Source organism: Rhododendron vialii, chromosome 10a (assembly GCF_030253575.1).
Source record: "Rhododendron vialii isolate Sample 1 chromosome 10a, ASM3025357v1".
Classification (NCBI taxonomy): domain Eukaryota; kingdom Viridiplantae; phylum Streptophyta; class Magnoliopsida; order Ericales; family Ericaceae; genus Rhododendron; species Rhododendron vialii.
This window is the reverse complement of record NC_080566.1, coordinates 33,070,001-33,087,228: the sequence shown is the minus strand read 5'-3', so window position 1 is coordinate 33,087,228 and position 17,228 is coordinate 33,070,001. Positions and strand designations below refer to the sequence as shown.

The window sequence follows — 17,228 nt, the reverse complement described above, 5'->3', positions numbered from 1 at the left end:
ACCTGCGGCTCTGATACCAGTTGTTAGGAATTGAACTCCTTGTTCAACTCACAACGCCCTACGGATCTTGGAAACTAGGATCACAGAAAATCACAAGAAAATAGAAATAGTGCGTAATGGAAAAAAAAGAAGAAAGAACACAAGATATACGTGGAAAACCTCAACGCGAGGAAAAACCACGGGAGCCACACCAGTCCACTATGAAATCGAATCAAGAGTGCAAGTCTTCTCGCAATCTCTCTGAGACCTGCATTTTCTCTCGCCTCTCTCTGTTTTTCTCTAAAAACACGTTAACCTAATTACATACAAACTGCAGTGTAAAATAGGTAAGGTCTTATGTAGAAATTACACTACAAGTCCTTGAAATATCGTTTTCACTGCTGAAGGTTGTCTGCATTCCTAGCAGGCGCCGCATCATAGCCATACCAGCAACCATGTGTATTAAGCTTGACTTCGATCTCCTGTCATAGGAAAGGACCGGTTTTATAACTTCATATACTCGACGTCACAATTTATTCCAAACTCAAAATTTTAGCATTATAGTCGTGACTCTATAACTATTGTGATTGTAGATTCTTCTAACAGGCGAACAATATATATAAATTTCTGACATATATGTCAAAAATACATTCGGAATTTCAAAAAAAGGCCTTTGTCTATTGTGGGATATACAAATTATGGATTTTTCCAACCATGTAGGATGTTCTCCTAGAAATATATATCACTTTCATATCTTATTGATTTCTTAGGATATTATTTTTGACATTTTGAAAATTATTGTGGTGTTGCCTTTCTAACATTTTCACGAATTTAAAAAAAAAAAAGGGTTGTAAATTAAACCTTGAACCAAAAATGTTCCTCTGTACTCAATCGTAGTCAAAATAAGACAAACAGAATATCAACACCGACAACGGCAACGTAACTTCAGATTTGATGTCTGTCAATGTCTGTAAAGTCAATTTTTTAAAAATTGAATTATATATCTATGTGTAAATTAGTACAACGTAACTTGAAAGTTGATATTATCTTTTATCTTTGAAGGAATTTACCCCACATATTAAATGGTTAGATCAGATATTTTTGTATAATATTGGTGCATAATAAAATACAGTTTTATTTCATGAAATGATAAATTAGACTGTATGACCTAGCTAGATTGATCAATATCTATAGCACGTAATTCACAGAGCCTATAAATACGCTTATTCACTACCGTATCTAGTGCAACCAATACACCTCTCTCTCTCTCTCTCTCTCTACCGTATCTAGTGCAACCAATACACCTCTCTCTCTCTCTCTCTCTCTCTCTCTCTCTCTCTCTCTCTCTCTCTCTCTGTGACACACACACATGTATACTAAAGTGCCTCCATGGGTACTAAACCCAAGCTCAAGCTTAATCCCATGCCGAAGAAGAACACCCCAAGCAAATCCCAGAAGGATCGAGAATCATGTTCATGATCTTGAACCAAAAAAAGAAAGCATGGCTTCAGATGAAAATGATTTACCCTTTAGCATTGGGCACATATCGCCACCTCCTCATCGTATGGTGAGATATAATAAACATCAATTTGGCGGCGGAGCTGGTGGTGGTGATGGGAAGGTGGGGTGGAACGTGAATAAGATATCCTTGACCTGGAAAGATTTGAGGGTGACGGTGCCGGAGAAGATCGGCGGCGGTCTCTGGGCCATTTTGCAAGGGGTCACCGGTTACGTGGAGTCCGGAGAGATGTTGGATATCACGGGACCCTCTGGTTTCGGAAAATCAACGTTTCTCAAGGATTTAGCAGGTCTTCCCTTCTCTATTTTTACTCTAATGGTCTGAAAAATAATTTTACCAGCGCCCGGATTTTATATGTAAATTTATTAAGGAAATGATGGAGTTCGAAACCTTAGCTCTTATTTTATTTTATTTTATCAGGAAAAGTCAGTATTAAGAGACTAAGGCTCCATTCTTTTAGCCTTAATTTAAACTTAAACTTAATTTGAGAATTTTGTTTTTATTTGAATTTTTTTCGCATTTGTTACTTTTGCCCTAAGTTTTTTGGGATATTAATTTGTCTAATGAGAAAAGTAAAAAAAAATTCACTTTTATCTAAGTATTTTGAGAAATAATCACTTTGACTTTTTGCGCTAAAAAGTGATTATTTCTCAAAATAATTGGTAAAAGTAAAGAAATTTTACTTTTCTGATTCCTCCCATCGAGACGAATCAATAGCCGACAAAAGTTTAACGCAAAATTAACAAATGTGAAAAAAATTCAAATAAGAATAAAATTCTCAAATTAAATTTAAGTTTAAGTTAAGATTAAAAGAATGGAGCCTAAGTAAAATATACTATGACTAATTATTTGGATATAAGTGGAATAGTAAAAACTTCAGGGGAACGTGGCCCCTGCCCCTGGTGGGATACTCACTCCAAAAAGTTAACACGTTATCAGAGTCATAAGATCGATTTAGACCCTGTGGTATACTCACTCTTGGGGCGGCTTAAACCTCGCCGCCATCTGTCCCACACTCACACTACTACTCACCTCCGCCACCATTAGTTAATCTCATGTTACTCATCACAATCGCCATCCACCAATCTCACTATTTTTACGGTTCTCTCTACTTCCTTCGCTCATCCGATCTTAGGCTCCCGTGATTCTTCTGCATTGAGATCTCAACTATGTGTCATCTTATACTAGGGATGGATTCAGGAATATAATTTAGTGGAAGCATCTGTTTATCAAAATAGCAAAAGTTTATTTTTTTTTAAGTCAACCATAGTAATATCGTACAAAATTAATTAAGGCATGCATTACTGATTACAAAAGTTTATAACGCATACTTTAAGTTAAATTAGGTAAAAATGAGCACAAAAATTCAAACAAAAAATTTAAAATACGTTTTAAATGAACATTGACAAGTTTTCTAGAATGATCTAGCCAGTTATGTTGACGACTTTATTTGAAAATATTTTTCCCAGAAGGTTAAAAATAAAGAGAATTAAGAAAGAATAGCTCCAAATAGACAAACAGCTCATAAAGCAACAAATAAATGCATCATATGACGAAATTTAAGCATAAAATTAATTCTATATGTGTATTTTTTAGATATATTCAAATGTGTATGTTTATATATTAGCACATTTTTATAATTATGCTAATTTATACAGAATATATTTTAAAAATATTTTAATTTCGAGTGGGGGCGCGTGCCCTGCATGTCCCTCTTTAGATCCGTCCCTATCTTGTACCACCTTGACAGTTGCACCATCGCCGCAGTCTTCTCTATGTCTCAATCCAGATCATACTCCCAGTTCTCACTCCTAGCTCTTGGCTCGTGATTCTAATTCCTAATTTCTCCTAACTTTTTAAGACTTAAGTTGGTAAACCTACTTATTCCGGTTTTTTGAAAAAGGAAGTTTTAGAAAAGGAAGGTAATTTTCAAGCTCAAAAATCATGTGTTTACGTAAATAATTTTCTTACCAATATGAATCTTGTTTGATAGATCTCATTAAGATCTTTTAAACGGTGCAAAAAAAAATTGAAAAATCATTTTTTATTTTCGTTATTTGAGTTTGAAATTATCTTCTTTTTTAAAAAGAACGTTTTGGGAGAAAGCGTAACGGGATCGTTTGAGAGGGAAAGTATTAAACTTTATCTCACATTGCTCATCTAAGCCCACCCACGTTTGGTTAATATATATATTTTAGAGCCTACTCCACCTATGACCAATTGATTTAAGGTTGGAACCCTTCAAGAAATCCAGTATGGGATCAGAGTTAGGTCTTGTGTGGACTCACCTCACGTGGTCAACTCTCCATCACCCGAGTCAAATCTTCTTGTTTCCTCAATTCATGTCATCACTTGCATCCGGACTGCATGTGAGGAAGAGTATTAGTTTTATCCCACATCGATCATCAAAGTCACTCAAACTTGATTAATATGTTTTAGAAGCTACTATGCCAATTGCATATTAATTTTAGGTTGGAAGCTTCAAAGAAATTAAACATCATCAATTAAAATATGTGGCTGCGAGAAGTGGATCGAGCGACCCCATGGAAGAAAAAAATACTACTATTAATTTTTTTTTCTTCAAATTAATAAATGACTCCATTATAATTTAATGATAACACCACACTAAATTATTTTCCTACTTGAAATCCACCTCTTCGGAAAAAGTTTGTAAGACTTAATACACCACCCTATTACAATTTGGTGACCCCACCCCCATTAATTTATTTTCCCACTTGAGACCCCTCCTCACCTTTTGTAGAAAAATTATATTTGGTATTATTTGGGTACTGCTACGTGGTACCCTAATACTCTTAAACACTGCACATTTTCATGGAGTTCATCACTAAGTGTATTGATCTCACAAAAATATGTGGAGTTAAAGAGTGTTGGGGCACCACTTGACAAAACCCAATCGAATGCAATTGTAGAAGTTCTTAAGGTTTTTTTTTTTTTTTTTGTGTGGGTGAAATTGAAAAAAGAAGAAGATTATTAGTACATATCTTAATTTTGATATCTTTTATTTTTAGTACTTGAAATGCTTGTTAAGCTTTTGATGTGTTTTTGTCGAACAAGATTATTAATTGTCATTACTATAGATTTTATTTATAATTAGTAAGAAAATTTATGCGTATAAATGACTCCATATTTCTAAAATTCTGGAATCGCCACTGATTAAAATACCCTTTCATTCTAGTGCCAATCGAATTCGGATGAAGTCGATTTTGGCCAAGAGGGTACTATTTATAGCTTACTAATGGCTTTGTTAAACAACTAACTGCAGGGAGACTTGATCGAAACAAGAGACAGACCGGAGAGATGTTGATCAATGGCCATCGACAAATGCTAGGTTCTGGATCTTCGGTTTTAGAGAGAGAAAAAAGAGGGGAAGTAAGTTGAAACTAATATGACTAATTAATTTGTGGACCTTAGTGTAGGGGTACACTACAGTGGTGTGGTGCGCATCCCATTTGTCCATCTTTATAATTAATGGCTCAGCTTTCAAAAGTATGGTTCATGTTAGATCTATGTAGGATTTTGTTTTTGATCTAGATCACTAAACACACTTTTGAATGGCTTGAGTAGGTTCTAGATCTTCGGTTTTAGGATTTTGTTCCTGTAGTGCACCTCCTGCACTATAGGATCTTTGGATCCAAGGATAGAGACCATGGGTTAAGTAGGTTGATCCAAGGACTCTGTAGTGCAAGGGGTACTGCTAGACGAATGTAGTGCAATATCTCAATCGTCCAAAGTTATTTTCAATGGTCTAGATAAAAAACAGTATACTACATAGGGAAAATGCATCGACGGCCGCGCTGGGCCGTCTTTGGCTACCGAACGACCTATCTGAGCCGTCCAAAAATTTAAAAAAAAAAAAATAGAGTCGACTCCGCGCGGAAATCAATGGCATTCGACGTGCGTAGATGCTCGATCCAAACACCCCATTTTTTCGTATATACATGGGATGTTTGGATCGAGCACTTATGCACGTCGGATGCCGTTGATTCCGGCGCAGAGCCCACTCAATTTTTTTTTTTTAATTTTTGGACGGCCCAACGCAGCTGTCAGTATATTTTTCCTACGCTATTGGTCGGTGCCAGTAGTAGGACTCGTTTTGAAATCAGAGTCATTGATTATAAAGATGGATGGCTGAGATACCTACACCCTGAAGTGAATTTACTGCAATTATATCTACTGGTTCATCCCACCAAATATTCCCCATGTTCTAGGACATTTGGGGAATCGGGAAAAAAGTGACGGAAAGTCGAATCCTGAAGAAGAAACCCAGATTCCTCTGCCTCCATGGGTTCCGAACGAGCGCCGATATCCTCCGGCAACAGCTCCAACGGTGGCCGGGGTCCGTGCTCGGGAAATTAGACCTCGTCTTCCTCGATGCTCCTTATTTGGCCCAGGGAAAATCCGATGTTGAAGGCATCTACGATCCTCCTTATTACGAGTGGTTTCAGTTTAGCCAGGTAAAAAATTAGATATCCCCTTGCTTTAGAGCATGTGAATAATAGTACTATTGTGCACGATGTTTTCATTTTACCGGTATTTGCAGAATACATTTTGCATTTTGTCAAAGAGTGGTGTATAAATTCACAAATTGGTATTAAGAATCCAAAAGGCCTATCTCCCCATTCCGATAATTTAAATAAGTACTTAATTTTTTGAATTAAATATGATGTATTGTGAAAGAATGATCTGTCTCATAAAACGAGAAATAAATATTTTATTTTTATTTTTTTTGTGGTTCATTAATCCTAATATAAAATATCTTAGGAGACTTGGAGGAGGGAGATGGGGCTGATGTCACTCCACTCCACTCCACTTGTGAAAGAAATAAGTACTTAAAAACACTTTAAAAATAATAATCTCAGCGGAACGGGAAAGTGATTTTTACATTGGGTGCTTTTCTCTGTTAAATAAAAGAGAAGAAATATTTTATTGAATTCGATGACGAAACCGTTCAATGAAGCCTTTATTTATACAAGGGAAATGAGTCTAACTATGGAAAAGAATCATCCCAATTATAATGAGATCGTAATCAATTAAAATCAAATCACAATATCAATATCACGATATGATCACGATATTATTTAGTATATGCAAAGATTCTAATAAGTTCATTTCTTGAAATGCATTTCATAAACGTGGCAAAACAAGCAAAATGCAATAATGCATAATGCAAAATGCAAAATGGAAACTCATTCAATTCCCGAGCACCCCCTCAATTTTTATGCACAGTTTTGCTCTATATAAATTTGGGTGCTTGGTATTTGGGCGATTTTACATTCTCATATTGGTCAAGAGTATACTTCTTTTTTTTTTTAAATTTTTGTGTGAACTTGTGTTTTATGTCATAGGATTATCAAGTGTACAACAATTTTGAAGAAAGTCTTGCTTATATTGAAGATTATATGATCAAGCACGGACCTTTTGATGGTCTGATGGGTTTTTCTCAGGTGGGTAGTTCAATATTTTATTTTATTTTTACTTTTTGGCGGAGAATTTTTTTTTTTTTTTAAGCTTATTATTATTGTTTCTTGTAGAGTAAATGGCATTTTACAAGAAGTCTTATTAGAGACAAAAAAAAAAACCACATAAATTACATGGATGAACCAGGTCCATCTAAGTACGTATTTTCTTTTGGAACCGGATCCTTTCCCGTTTCTCTCCCGTTTTGGAGATAACTCCACTGGTCTAATTTTGATGTTTTTAATTTGGGTGTGCCATAAAAAGGCCCCCATTTACATGATCGAATACGGTTCACATTACAGAGCTCGTTAAGATACCAACAATGCAAAATAATGGCTAGTCGTACGACAAGGGATATCGATTCATACATCAAAAAAATTGGTTCGGATCTGATGTCTCAGTTTAATTGTCTTTTTTTTTTCTTTTTTTCAAGATAAAATTTATATTGAAATTGTGTTAATAGAACACCAGGCAACATGAGTTTTGGTAGGAATAATCTTCTGGATGAACTTTACAAGATGAACAGTTGAGAACTTGGTGACATAATCCTAATTCTATAGGACCTTTCACTCATGCTCTCAATCCTCGCTCTACACTTACATTCTCAATCATCGCACTCGTAAATTTTAAAAGTTTAGGATGTTTTTAAAAGATGTTTTCACACCCGAATTCGCACTCCTGCTCACACACGGGCACTCGTGTTATGGGACTTTGTTCCACAATCTGGCGCAGTTATTGCCAAGCTAGAGTGGAGCTGGTTCCATTTCTTTTTCGTCCCTAGTTCTACAATCCTACACTTTTTGCGTCATCAATAGTCTGTGTACGCATTGGCATCCGGGCCGTCCATGCTAGGCAATGGACGGCTCAGATTTCACTTCAATTTATTTCGATCGGCCAAGATGAAATCTGAGCCGTCTATTGCCGAGGATGGACGACCCAAATGGGGCCACTTTCCCTTGGGGGGAACAGCAGGGTCCCCAGGTTCTCCAATCATAATGAAAATTCAGCCAAAAAGTGGCTTTTTGCAACTACAATATCCCAATTGTGATGCAAAAGAAAAAAAGGTGATATATCGTGAGACATTTTATTGAAATGAAAGGCCACTTTGATATTAACAAAAATATTTTTTTGCTGTTAAAAAAAAAAACGAAATGAAAGGCCACACGAGAAATATTTGTCCAAACATTTTTTGTTTCGTTATCAAAAGGCCAAAAAACTAAAAATAAAAACTTTTCCAAACAGGACCTTAGTTCTCCAAGTTTGTCGATAATTAATTTGCTGATAATAAACTGCAGGGGGCTGTTTTGTCTGCGGCATTGCCAGGAATGCAATTAGAGGGTGTGGCACTTACAAAGGTTCCAAAGATTAAGTATTTGATTTTAATGTCGGCGGGCAAGCTTGGAGGATCCAAGATTGGGGCTCCCCTACTGGCTTCTAATGCATTTTCATCCCCACTCAAGTGCCCTTCCCTCCACATGATAGGTACTTCCATCTTTTTATGGTGGATTTCATTGTTTAACTATAACTTCCACGAGCGGATTCAGCTAAGGCGTCACAGGAGGGTCGCGTAAACCCTCCTGAAATTATTGGATTAAATTTTTTAAACCAAAAATTTAGGAGTATATATTTATAAGTGACGCAAAACATAGCAAGTTATGCGCCTTGTATAAGCGGTAATGATGTGCGCCTCTATGCGATGGGTCACTATTTCGATTCCCTCTAGCGTCCTCTTCCTTTCTTTTTATTGATTATGTATGAAGTGACTTAGCAGATTCTACGCCGTGTATAAGCAGTAATGGCGTGCCCCTCTATGTGATGGGTCGCTGATTCGATTCCATCTGGCGTCCTCTTCCTTTCTTTTTATTGATGATGCTTAAAAGTTTGGAAAAAAGGAATTGCTTAACTTTGTAGCTAATGAGCGTTGTACCAAGCCCATCAAGGACTTACGTAATAGCACTACCACACAAAGCCAACAAACACCTTTCTACCTGTTATAGAACAAAATATAATAAAGTACAAGTAATTCATTCATTTTTTCTTAATGTTGTCCACTGTCCTTCGTCTAAGTATTTTTATCATGGTCATGCCTGAGAGGCGTAGTGACCCATTTGTATGAAATTTCTGGATCCACCACTGATAACTTGAACCGTATTGCAAGATTTAACTAGTACTTATGGGTTGCATTATTTTTTTTTGTGATTAACCTTTTACGAGCTGCGATTAACAGGTGAAACAGATTACTTGAAAGAACCAGGGATAGAGTTATTGGAATCATTTGAGGATCCATTGGTGATTAACCATCCCAAAGGGCACACAGTAGCAAGACTTGGTTAGTATTATGCAAATCTATTGGTCTTTCGCGTACAAAATCTCGATATCTATAGTCGACAGTTGGCGATTGTGAAACTAAGGCGTCGGACAGAAATTTAAGGAATTAAAATGCATTTGGAACAGATACCCTTTAAAATACTAAGTTTGAATCCATGGACTCGTTTTCGCTGATCAGTTATCAAGAACTATAAATGAGATGAAACTATTCTTCAGAAATCCTAGAGTAGTTGCAGATGTCAAACCATAACAAATAAGTAGAAATTTTCAAAATTTTCTCCCTAGCTTGTTTGAAGGAAGCTTTGTTCCCCATTGATGTTTTGTTACTGTCAATGTAGCATTCATGAACTGGCCGCTAGTAGAAATTTATTGATTTTCGTTTGTGGGTTTCATATTTGAACAGATGAGAAAGGAAGGAATACAATGCTCAGCTTCATTGAAAAGATTGAGAAGATGGAACTGTTAGAATATATGTAAGTTTGACCGTGTAATGGTGTTTGGGGACAAATTTAAATGAGTAGGGATGCTGTTGGAAAATTTCCAGAATAGTGAATGGAAATTGGGGGATACAGAGGGTCTCCGAGACAACTGAAACGTCCCTCTTTTGGTTCATTGTATCTTGACGTGGCTCTATATGGTCCAGCGGTTCAGCTGGTTAATACCCCTGTGAATAGAGGTTAAAAATAGAATTCAATCCAGCTATTCACTTCAGGGCTTTCGTTTGTATTGATTTTTGGCATCGGCTCAAGTGGTCTCTCCTGGGCTATATATTGATCATCCCGTTTTCAGAGTTCACCACCAATTTCCGAAATCCTAGCAGCACATTTTGATACTGTTCTTGTGTGAGGTAGGCAGACGTAGCCTTCACAATTTGCCAAGGCATCTATCGGCAGTGTTTCGACGGTTATGGTCTTGTCATTCTATCATGGGAGACAGATGTCAGTCAACCTTCTTACACCCAATATTGGTTAAGCGGCGGTGAATATGTTTTAAGGAGACTGATTTAGAGATTCGGTTTGGTTTATGTTTTACCGATTGTTACGTATTCGGTTCATTGTGTAATCTGTGATATGTTTATCATATGCAATGGAATGTGTATTCTGGTTTCTATCCGATCAGTTTGTAATACTTTTCCAATAGATGCATCCAACCCCTCCGAAAGCAATGTATGTCCTTTAGTTCCCCTTATCTTGTCTATTGTACCCTTTCCTCTATTGGACTTTTTTTTTAATCTATAAACTCGACAAATAGTACATCAAGATAAATAAATATTGGATCAAGCATCTAGCTCCAGTGGGCTCCTAATTTGGCTCCTAAGTGAGACTCCTAGTATTTAGCAAAGCTATTTCTTTCATTTGGGTTTTCAATGGGCTCCCTATACAAGCTCCTAAGGTCCCAACACATTTGCTAAATTTAGATATTCTTGTAGCTAGCTCTACGTGAGGCCTAAATTTTTAAACATTCTTTTTAATTATGGGAGTTTCAAATTAATTAAAAGGCATTTGCTCCAAAAAAAAAAAAACAAAACAAAACAAAAGAATGCCGTTGCAATTAAATCTCAATTATCATCCAAACCAAGGTTTGAATGTTCACTCTCTACTTTTCATACCACCAAGAGTTTTTCCAATTAATAAATTAAATTGTCAATTATTGAGCTTAACCCCTTCTTCGTAAATGAAACATACACCTCTTTAATCTAAAAAATCAATAGAACCAGCATTTCAACTCTTATGGATGCCTTGGTTTTTGCTCTGCTATCACCAAACAGTCCTTAGTTTATGTATTGTCTCATAACGTGGCAGTGCTTCAGGAGCACTGAATAATCACCCCTCTTTGTCCTAGGCGATTGGATTGTTTTTTCTTTTTCTTTTTGAACCCATCGCTAACCTATTAACAAGATCTCACATTCACATGTTGCACAAATTGAGGTAGTACAAATTTTTGAGTGTCTAGCACGCTTATAACAGAGAGTTTTGCTGCATGTGAGAGTGAGGATATAAATAAGAGTTTGAATGATAAAATAAGTTGATAGTTAATAATTGAATACAGGAAAACTTATTTACGGAGCTCCGTAAATAGGCGCACAATCTCGGCCGTCCAAAAATGTTTTGGACAATTCGGATTAAAGTTAATCTTTTACCGGTAAGAAATATTTCTTACCGGTCAAAGATTGAAAACATATCTCAACCGTTGATTGCTGAAACGGATGGTTGAGGTCGCTTAACTCCGTAGAGAGCCGCTTTGCAGCAGCTCCATAAATAAGTTTCTCTCAATCGAATAACGTGCTCCATTGTATTCGATGTTACTCTTTCTGAAACCGATATGGCTTGCGTCCTGCGATTCTCAAATGACTAATTCTGTATATGAACCCAAAATACTTTTAATAGCCCAATTTTTTTTAAATAGGTTGGTGCATAGCACCTCCGAGCTGTCGGATCGTGCATCCGACAGCTCGGATCTCATCTCAGCAACCAACGATCTAAATCCATTTTTTGCCGAGATGAGATCCGAACCGTCGGATGCACGATTTGACAGCTCAGAGGTACGCAGCACGGTGCTGCGCCCACCCCAATTCATTTCATTAATAGCCCCATTTACTTAGATGATCATTTAAAATAGATATTCTTATCTCCGAATATCTACAAAACCATGCCACTCCAAACTCGAATCAGTCAAACAACAATATAAAATCAAATCCCTTCTTCATCAATTAGCTGAAACTCATTAGCATAAGCCTAAAAGAAATGATTAGCTAAAACAAATGATATCAGTTCTTCAATTCCCAATCCCTAGCCGCTATATAAAGGTTTTTTTTTTTTAACGAAGGACCACCCCACAAGAGCGCCACTAGTCAGACCATCATTATACTAAATGCGTAAAGGACTCGTATCATTATCTGAGGAGAGGGGTGGCAGCAACAGAAAATTGATCAAACTAACCAACTCAATTCAACTCGGCAGGAAAAACAACAGTGCAGCTAGTCTCAAATTATGTTTTGGTCTAAATCTCTAGAAATTTCTCAAAAAGGAAAAGGAGGTCGCATGAGGCATGATACAAACCTTTAGGTATTTTAACGGGTTTACATCATTTTGGACCTTCTGAATGTAATCTAGCAATGGTCTCCTCTTCTCCCTTTTTTTTTTTTTTTTAATCTAAATAAACCTGTAAAGATGGACAAATACCAGTAATAAGTCGATTTGGGCTCCATTGTGAGCTCAACAAGGAATATGTTGTGACCAAATACATAAAAAAGTAACAGCAACTACCAGCAAAATTCAATTTTGAACAGGGAAATATCTGAACTGCTAGAGCAGATTAGAATTGCACCAAGTCACCCACTGTCAATCCATTAAAGGAACCAAGAGTATAAAGCAGCAATGCTAGATTGCAACATCAGATCAAATATGTGTTGAAGCCCCTTCATCAACAAATGGCAACAGATTGCAAGAGCTAACCAAGTTTAGAAGAGGCAAAAGGCACATTAGTTATCAAGGTCATCATCGGACGATGTATAGAATTATATCATAGTTAGGTGAAAAGAATAACTAAATAGATTGAATTGCTATTGCATATGCTAGTAAATGCAGGGCACTAGCTGGTGTGCTTAGATTTTTTCTGATTTCCTTGATGCAGAGCACTAACTGATATGCTACTTGATTTTAACTTTGTACCTGATATTTACTGGAATTCTATAAGCAAATTGATAGTTCTTTGTAGCTAGCTTAAATGTATAGTTGGAGGAGTGCCATAAACACAGTAATTCTCTTTCGTGCCATTAAGAAAATGATCACATACTACATACTAATATTTGAGTCACTAGCTAGCAAGTGCCGTAGGCATGGGCAATTCCAACCGGGGTGCATAATGCCGTAAGTACGGGCAAGCACCAGTACCTAATAAAACACAATGGTGTTGGGACCATACAAACACAAGTTGGAAAAAGGGGTGAGATTCATTTGATTTAAGGGCTGATTTGTGTTCTCCAACTTTCTTAAGAAAACACCCACACTCTTGCAAATATATTACAAAAATATCATCAGTTCTTTTTACCCACTCCTTGGCTTCTGGCGCTGGCGTTAGCATACAAAAACAAAAATGCCCGTAACTACGGCATTACCGGAGTGCATAATGCCATAGCCACTAGTAAGTAAGTATATATATATATATATATATATATATATGTGTGTGTGTGTGTGTGTGTGTGTGTGTGAAGAAAGAAAAGATAACATCGTCTTGAGGTTTTGTAACAAATACAGAGGCCTCCCTTGGGGTGTCTGAAATAACATCGCCATCCCTTACTTTTGAAAGTATTGTCCGAACTCCCCCTGATCAGTTAGCTCTTTACCTTGATGCCGTTAAATTTGAATATAAATTGACAAAATATCCTCTATTTTATTAAACTAATAATAATAATAATAATAGTCCCCTTCTTATAAGGGCGATCTTATTCAGCAAAATGCGGACCTCCCTTATTTCAATCAAATTTCGATAATCCGAGCCGATCAATATGATCAGAACATGATTTTAAGAGTCCCCGCAAAAAATCAGTAAAACATATGACCGAGAAGTACTTCATCCGAGCATTTTTTATTGAACGGTTCAATAAAAAAATGCTCAAATTAAGCCATTCTCGTTCATATTTTTTGCCGATTTCTCGCGATAACCCTTAAAATCACATTCTGAACACATTGAGCACCTCAAATCATCAAAATTAAATCGAGAAAAAGGAGTCCGCATTTTAGCAAGTTAAGAACGCCCTTATGTGAAGGCTGGTGTTTAAACTAATATAAGTAAGTATATATCTTAATTAGCGGCATTTGTGTAGTACTAATTTTAGTTTTCTATGACTAATAACATGGTGAGTCAATTTATTTAATAAAATTAAAAATTAATACTTGTTGTGTCATATACCTTCAAAATTATGTTATTATCCATATAACAATCAAAGGGAGAATTCCAAAAGAATATTCTTTTTCTTACCAATTTCAACCCTTCATTTCTACACATCCAAGGGTCTAAAAATATGCCTCTCACTAACTAACTTTTGGATGGACTTTTTGTAAATACCAAACATCTGGAGGGTTCATATTAACGACATAATATTGGAAGGTTCAGAATAATCGTGAAATTGGATGGATGAGATTGCAAGCTCTCACTATACTAGTTAACTCTGGTTTCAATATGTGTCTATCTCCAATTTTCAAAATTCAAAATACCATCTCTCTCTCTCTTTCCAACCATTCGGTTACCATCTCACTCTCCTCTCATCTCTATGATCACCTACGTCTAGAAAACCCTAGGCATTTTCTACCCTTCCATCTTCTTCTTCGATGAGAGGCCATTCGATCACCACTTGAATCTGTACACCACTAGCTCATGCATCGGCAAAGCACAACCCTTTACGGGAAGTGCTGCCAGATAAGTTTCTTTCTCTTCCCAATTCTTGAACCCTAATTTTTGCAATACAATCCTTGCAACCAGCAACCTCTATTGCGATGAAAGACGCGTGGGCATAATTCTTCTCTCTGTTCCCTTATCTCAACCAACTACGATTTTGAGAGAAAAGAGTAATGCAAGACCATCGACAATGAAGAAGAGGGTTTCTCTGTATGGCTTTTCCATCTTGCAAAAAAAAATATAATAAAGAACCCTCTGAGCCTATAAAATGGGGTTCCTTTCCCATAAACAATCTTCACTCATATCCTACTTAGTGCAAATAGACTCAAAAAAAAAACCTACCTCCCTCCCTCTCTCTCTCTCTCTGTCTCTCTCTAACGTGCTTAGATGGGCACCAAGACCAACAAGAACAATCATATCCAATCCCATATTGATAGCTAAGATTTATGGTCATGGTCTAGAGACGTCAAAAAACTGGGGTTCAGAATTTTTTGAAGATACGGAGTCTGAATGCTCGATGGAACTGGAGACAGCTCCCTTTGGGCCGTCACCACAGCTGAATTTAGAAGAATATATTGTGAGTTTTGATGAGAATGGTGGCTACGCGCAGGGGCGGATTTAATGTAGGCCCAGCTGGGTCACGTGACCCAGCTGGAATGTCAATAAATTATAGATATGTTATCATTTCTCACAAAAGTTATCTGTGGTGCAGTGGTAAGTGCTCCGTGTCTTCTCAAAGAGGTCCTAGGTTCGACTTTTGCTGGCGCCTTTTGCTTTGTTTTTAATGCTCCCCATGTTCTGTGCATAATTTCTCCCACTGAAATTTAATGTTTCAATTTTTTTTTCTCACTGTAACTTACAACTTTCATTTACAATTTTACCAATTCATTAAGTACTAAACTTCAAACATCATTAAAAATATTTTATTCAATTTTAGAAGTACTAGTGTGGACTTTTTTTTATTTTAGATATTCCTGGCCGGCAAGTTTGTTCTTTCCTTTTTTTTTTTGGCCCATTACATGATCTTAATTCAAAAACTTAACAATGTCACAATAAAGATTCATTTTTTTGGGGATAATTTTATCTTTTTCAATTATTGTAAAAAAAATTTTTTTGAGGGCCCCACATTTAAGGTTCATCTTTAATCATAAAATCTCATGGCCGGTCTTATATTCAAAAGGTGACCCATCTGTATAAAAATTCTGGATCCGCCACTGGCTACGCGCGATGGAGGAGTGGTCTGGTCTAAGGGAGATGGGATTTTTTTTCACCTGGAAGGACTTTTGGGTGACGGTGGGGGACAAGTATGGTGGCGGTTGCCAAGGCATTTTGCAAGGGTTCACCGGGTATGTGGAGCTCGGGGAGGTGTTGGCTATCATGGGACCCTCCGATTTTGGAAAATCTACACTTCTTAATGCTTTAGCAGGTCTTTGTTTTTACTTCTTGAGATTGAATTTACCATAAAAAATACTTTAGATTAAATCACAGTTACTCCAGTTTAACTAAGAGAAATAAAGAACTTATTTTTGAATTAAGGTAATGTATTATGATAGAATTACTTGTCTTGTAAAGAAAAAAATAAATATTTGAAAATATAAGAACTTTAGCGGTACGGGGCCTAAAATGCCCTTGTACTTTTAATCCAGAGTGATTTCAGCCGCAGAATCATAAAAAAGTTTCCTCCGGCCAAGAAAGAAAATGATGCGGCTGAAATTCTTAGGGAGTATATATAGTTAGTACAGGTGACCTGTTGCCAAACAATTTTACATACACATCACATTCTCATAATTTGATTTGGTTAAACTGAAAATAAACACAATTGTGGAGTAATTTTCTGATAATTCCATTCATCGTATTGTACAATATATATAGTACAAACATTAACAAGGAAAGAATACAAGATTACATGGAAATATTCTACACTTATGGCATAAAATAAGATTACACAATTAAGGATATTGACCAAATCAAATATTGACTAAATCATATCCTTAATTCTAGCACTCCCCCTCAAGTTGGAGCATGTATATCGCACATGCCTAACTTGTCTAAAGAGTGACTAAAAACACTGCTGGCAACAGCTTTGGTAAGGACATCGGCTAGTTGGTCTGCAGACTTCACAAACGGGAAAGCAATGATTCCGGCTTCAAGTTTTTCTTTAATGAAGTGCCTATCAATTTCCACATGCTTCGTCCGATCGTGTTGGACTGGATTATGAGCAATCTCTATAGCAGAAGTGTTGTCACAATACAGCTTCATTGTCTCCTGAGAGTGAATACCCAAATCCTTAAGCAAGTTCCTCAACCATAGTAACTCACATACTCCAAAAGCCATGCCTCTATATTCAGCTTCTGCACTTGACCTTGCTACCACCTATTGTTTTTTACTCCTCCAAGTCACAAGGTTGCCCCCTACAAAAGTAAAGTATCCTGATGTAGATTTTCTGTCGTCAGATGAACCAGCCCAATCTGCATCAGTGTAACCTTCTACCTTCAAGTGATTATTCTTGCTGAACAATAACCCTTTA

General features: G+C 36.6%; 1 protein-coding gene and 1 pseudogene across 1 annotated transcript; both read left to right on the top strand.

Moving 5' to 3' along the window:
* Positions 1-1,223: 1,223 nt before the first annotated feature.
* On the top strand, positions 1,224-10,492 carry LOC131302490 (uncharacterized). Its single transcript, XM_058329159.1, has 7 exons — positions 1,224-1,787; positions 4,782-4,888; positions 5,728-5,973; positions 6,865-6,963; positions 8,272-8,458; positions 9,204-9,305; positions 9,708-10,492. Exons 1-7 carry the CDS (start codon positions 1,349-1,351, stop codon positions 9,779-9,781), a joined length of 1,254 nt encoding a protein of 417 aa, XP_058185142.1. The 5' UTR covers positions 1,224-1,348; the 3' UTR covers positions 9,782-10,492.
* A 5,436-nt stretch (positions 10,493-15,928) lies between these two features.
* LOC131303140 (ABC transporter G family member 1-like) overlaps positions 15,929-17,228 on the top strand; it is a 10,707-nt pseudogene continuing 9,407 nt past the window's right edge.

What these genes read in the sequence shown, in the direction of transcription:
- LOC131302490 (XM_058329159.1), top strand. Translation starts at nt 1,349, where the DNA reads ATGTATACTAAAGTGCCTCCATGGGTACTAAACCCAAGCTCAAGCTTA. An exon ending in AGTGGTTTCAGTTTAGCCAG is followed by an intron (nt 5,974 to 6,864) that starts GTAAAAAATTAG and finishes TTTATGTCATAG; the next exon opens with GATTATCAAGTGTACAACAA. An exon ending in GCACACAGTAGCAAGACTTG is followed by an intron (nt 9,306 to 9,707) that starts GTTAGTATTATG and finishes ATATTTGAACAG; the next exon opens with ATGAGAAAGGAAGGAATACA.